We start from the raw sequence: 4,811 nt of genomic DNA on the forward strand, positions 1-4,811 counted from the left end.
TAATTGAATACTTGGGAAGCTAATCTTAGCAGGAAACATAAGGGAGCTCACTTTTTAAAAATATATGTTTCCAGTTTTTTAGGATAAATATAGCAAATAATCTACATTTTCTCCAAAGATTTTATTATAAATATTTTATTTGACAGAAATAAAATAACATTTTCACATTTCGAAATATTTACAGTCAGACAAAAAACATAGAGAACAAACATATAGACATATCAATGTATCAAATTCCATAAAAGTGCATTTGTACTGTACTTCACACAAGATGAGTATGCCAACTGTAACAATAAATCAATCATTTTTATTTATACTGTTAGATAGATTTGATTGCAGTGGGGTGTGTAAGCTTTCTTGCCAAAAAATAATGTATGACGTATGTATGATAAAATGTTGCAATAACTTCAGGCATTGGTCAGAGATGTCTTTTCTGCTTGTTGATGTTTCACAGTGTGGCGTACTCTACATACAGTGTGCAAGTTTCAAGTAAATATGCATAACAGCATGAGATGCAGTGCATCATTCAGTGCGGAGACAACTTCCTTTTCATAAGTGTACACAACTATATACATGGACAGTAGTGGCATCAGTAGAGTTAGTCTTTCTAGAAATAACCAATCACTTTTTCCCAGATTTAAATATCATAAATAAATATCTTATAACAGACAGTCTGCTTTCTTGTCACCTAATCCAGAAAAATTTGAGTATTGCAATAGCCCCAAAAACTTCAGCTCGTATGTTTTTAAATATGTAAAACCATCTCCATATGAGTGAAATAGTCGATGTTGCCCTTCTAATTGATAAAAACAATACTTAATCCCTTAGTTTGTACTGACAAAATAAATACAATAAATAAAGCGATAGTCATTAAAATTGAATTCAGTCTTTAAATCTAAACGCTAAGGGTGTAGCTTTGGGAGCGCCTTCTGCATAACCTGCGGAACCATCCCCAGTAGAGGATCATCATGACCAGCCAGTAACATAAGTAAGCCACACAACCAAAAACAAGGAACCGAGTTTCCATAATCTTGGCTGGACTTGACCAATCTTGTTGAGTCTCTCTGTAGATTGTGTATCCAAACCCACCTAAGAGAATAGCAGCCCACACTGACAACGGAAGCAGGGGGATGTAGTTACCAACAATCTTACGCCTACCAGACGTCCCCCAGCTGCTTTTGTTCATTGTGAGAATGGCAAAATACTTTGCGGGCAGCAAACTGGTCATGTACAACGAGGAGTAGAGCGACATAAAGACCATCACGATGTTATGGCGAAGGAGGCAGGCGTAGGCTGCTTTCACCAGCCCAATGAGCTGGATGCAGCAGAGAACCCAGAGGATGTCCCACAGCGAGCCCATCCAGAACAACTGGATGATCGTGGCTGTGACAAAGAAAGGAAAAATACCAGAGACGATGGACTCGTAGGTCATCCAGAGATGATGCTTGTGCCACCACATCGAGTTGTAGAGCCACTCGCGAAAGTAGGATTTGGTCCATCGCGTTTGCTGGTTGAGCCAGCGAAGAAACTGGGCGGGTGTTTCTGTGTAGCACTTGGAACGCGCTGTGTATCTACAAAAACACAACAGACAAAAAACATTTATAGAAATCTTCATATTTAGCATCTCAAAAACATGATGAATAATGAGTAGTTTATTTAGTTTGGGGTTTTGTAATAGGAATAGCAAAAGGGTATGTACTTTGTGGCGTAGCCCATGCTCAGCATTCGATTGGTGAGATGTCTGTCATCGCCAAATGTGCAGTGACTTCCCAGAAACTTCTGGTTGTACCAGGACTCCAGAAACTGCTGGAGGATGTCATTCCTGTACAAACCTGCATGACAAAAATATGTATCTAGTGAGATCTTTCAACAATGGGGAGCTTATTTAAAAATTATCCTCCTTTGACATCAGTGACAATTATTTTCCTTACCCAGAGGACCGCTGATGCAGGACACACAGTTGAAGAAGGACTGGCAGGACCGCTCGATGTTGAAAGCCATCCAGTACCGGAGGCTGCTCATGAAGCTGATGTATGAATCTTTCAGGTTGAGAATCATCACATCTCCTCCCACAGCACCATACCTGGGGTTGCTCTCTAATACCTTGCACAGTTCCACAGTAGCTAAAGGGTCCAGCTTGGTGTCAGAATCACACACCTGAGGAGTCAGAATATTAAACATCACTGAAAACTTGCAATGCCACAAGTTTTGTTTTTTGTTTTTTACAAGATATTGAATAAGACTTTTTGAGATTTTCAACAAATGAAGAAAAGTAAATACCTGAATGTAGTCAACTGATGATCCCAAAGCCTTAAACGCAGTGTACATCACCTCCCGCTTGCCTCCCCACTTCTGCATGACGCACACACACTTTTTGGTCTGGATAAGATGCTCCAAGTCTTTTTTCTGAGGATCCTCTCCAATGACATAGTCAGCGCTGCTTTCTGTTCCCATTTCTTCATCATGCTGAGGCTTTGTGGGATCCCAAGAGTGATAATTGTTCTTCCACACAAAGAAACCTGGATCCTGGTCTGCAAATACTTCCCTAAACATGTCCATCATGTACCTGTCTTCATCTGAGTTCCCGTCTATCACCATGATGATACGCAACAGCTCCGAGGGATACTGCAAGCTCTTGACAGAGTTGAGGCACTCTTTAAGATAGATGGGATCCTCCTGGTAGGCAGAAATAGTGAATCCAATTGTTTTAGTGTAGCTGCACGGCTTCGTGTGAGTTTTCATTCGCCGGTGCTCAATAAAGGCGAACAGGCTTTGAACCAGAACATGGAGCGAGAGCAGGAGTCCGTAAAAGCCAAAGGAAATGATCCCATACATGGATGTCACCAGCTGGAAGCCTTGCACATAGGCCCAAACCATGATTCCCAGAACCAGCAGAGCAAAGAGGAACGTAAAAATGGCTCGAAGGATTGTCCAAAGCTTCTTTAATGAATGTTTCAGCTTCATTTTGCTCTGCAGACCAAAAGACACGACATGTTGGTTAACTCATTCAAAAGAGACTTTAGAAACTTCAAATATTTCCAGATGAGCAACCTGGCAAAGTTCTCTGATAAAGTTTGACAAGTTGACAGCTATAAGTCAGAATGAATGATAAATACTAGGAGTATATGAGTCAAAAGACATAAATCACATACATGACTAGACACACACTTTGTAAGCACTATCATTTAGATTTTCTGATTTTCCGAAAGACAGAACAATATTGCAACTCAGAAACAATATTTTAATATTTTTTACCTGTGTGCCTATGCCTATTTTTCTTTACATTTTATAATACTAATAACTTCAAAGAGCTTTGCAGAACTGATCAAATAAAATCATTATAATAGTGAAAAATCTGGAATCTGTTTAAGTCATTAGTTAGTTAGAGATCTAATATCTCACAATATCTAAGATTTTATCATAATAAATATTTTTACTGCTGTATTACAACAAAATTTTATTTTATTGTAATATTTACTTTTTATTTTTCTTAGATTAAAGTAGAATATTAAATAAAATCCTAATAAATTAATGGAAACTCCAGTTACATGATTTTCCCCTCCTTTTATCAGGTAAGTAACCTTTAAAAAATATATAATTAAAACATTACGTTTTTCCCCCTTTTTAATTTTCTTTCTTTCTTTTTTTTCCTTTTTTTTTTTTCTTTTGTACTTTACCTGATGATGTGCGGCTCCCTTGGCTTCAGAATTTCAGTTCGCACACCCCCTGTTGTTCTCAGTCTGAATGCTTTTGGTCTGAAGTTTGCTGCCTTTATAAGTTTTTAGGTTTGGGATGGGGCTACGTGCTGGTTTTATGCCTTGTGAATGGTTAATTAAGGGCACCGAGGCTGACTCAGTCCTGCGTCAAGAGGGAAGGGGCGCGCGGAGCAAACCTTTGCTTTGTTTTTGTCTTAACCATGGAGATCTCTTATACACTGAAAAAATGATGGATTACGCCTTAAACAGCTGCAAACAGCTTCTTGCAAAGTTTCTATCTATCTATCTATCTATCTATCTATCTATCTATCTATCTATCTATCTACTAACCAGTGATCCTTGTTTTTATAAGAAACAAGTACGAAGTACAGAAAATGAATATATCAGACGCTTATAAACACGCATGTTTATTCCTATTATCTTATTTTTAATGTTTTTTTGTTGTTGTTTGTTTTTGGACTAGTTGAAGATTTTTTTTGTCGGTACTTGCTCTGCTCCCCAATCTGACACAGTACTTGCAACTTCTAGTTATGACGTCACGACGTCCCCAAAAGAGACATTATAACGGGCGAGGCTTCAACGGGGTTGTTCAGTAGTTAGATGTTTCCCCCTGGCGGTTATCATCTAAAACTGCAGGAAAAAAATTGTTTTTATCTTATTTTCATAATGTAATATGATATGAATAGAAATGTGGGTGTGTTCAAGTGAAAAGATTTATATATAAAAAATAAACTGTTCCAGATGTTGTTTTATCGTTGCTTTTTTTTTTTGCTGTTGTTATTTTAGTCAGGCTCTCAATGTCCTGACCTACCCATGTTCACATCCCTGGGGAGGTTCTTCACAAATCTGTTGACCACTCACGAGTATCCACACCCTTAGCCACGGGCAGCTGGCATGAAGCATAAACACGCTTCATGTCGGACACAGATAGAAGTTACAGAGAAACTGATGTCATATAGGGAGATTATATGCACAGAAACAGTAACTTGATGTGTTGGTTATCCCTAGGAGTTATTATTTTAGCAATAACCATTTGAGCCTCTTATTCAGTCAACATCCAGGTTTGTTTGCATGTTGAAACTCCTGTGTTTTCCT

General features: G+C 38.3%; 1 protein-coding gene across 1 annotated transcript; it reads right to left on the reverse strand.

Moving 5' to 3' along the window:
- Nucleotides 1–357: 357 nt before the first annotated feature.
- has1 (hyaluronan synthase 1) lies at nucleotides 358–3,816 on the reverse strand. The gene is made up of 5 exons (XM_032555865.1): nucleotides 3,678–3,816; nucleotides 2,281–2,970; nucleotides 1,932–2,157; nucleotides 1,700–1,832; nucleotides 358–1,571 (listed from the first exon to the last, which is right to left on the reverse strand). Exons 2-5 carry the CDS (start codon nucleotides 2,962–2,964, stop codon nucleotides 896–898), a joined length of 1,719 nt encoding a protein of 572 aa, XP_032411756.1. The 5' UTR covers nucleotides 2,965–2,970; nucleotides 3,678–3,816; the 3' UTR covers nucleotides 358–895.
- Between the last annotated feature and the right edge of the window lie 995 nt (nucleotides 3,817–4,811).

This window comes from Xiphophorus hellerii, chromosome 3, assembly GCF_003331165.1.
Source record: "Xiphophorus hellerii strain 12219 chromosome 3, Xiphophorus_hellerii-4.1, whole genome shotgun sequence".
Classification (NCBI taxonomy): Eukaryota; Metazoa; Chordata; class Actinopteri; order Cyprinodontiformes; family Poeciliidae; genus Xiphophorus; species Xiphophorus hellerii.

What these genes read in the sequence shown, in the direction of transcription:
- has1 (XM_032555865.1), bottom strand. Translation starts at nt 2,964, where the DNA reads ATGAAGCTGAAACATTCATTAAAGAAGCTTTGGACAATCCTTCGAGCC. An exon ending in CATCAGTTGACTACATTCAG is followed by an intron (nt 2,158 to 2,280) that starts GTATTTACTTTT and finishes CTGACTCCTCAG; the next exon opens with GTGTGTGATTCTGACACCAA. An exon ending in AGCATGGGCTACGCCACAAA is followed by an intron (nt 1,572 to 1,699) that starts GTACATACCCTT and finishes GTGTTTTTGTAG; the next exon opens with ATACACAGCGCGTTCCAAGT.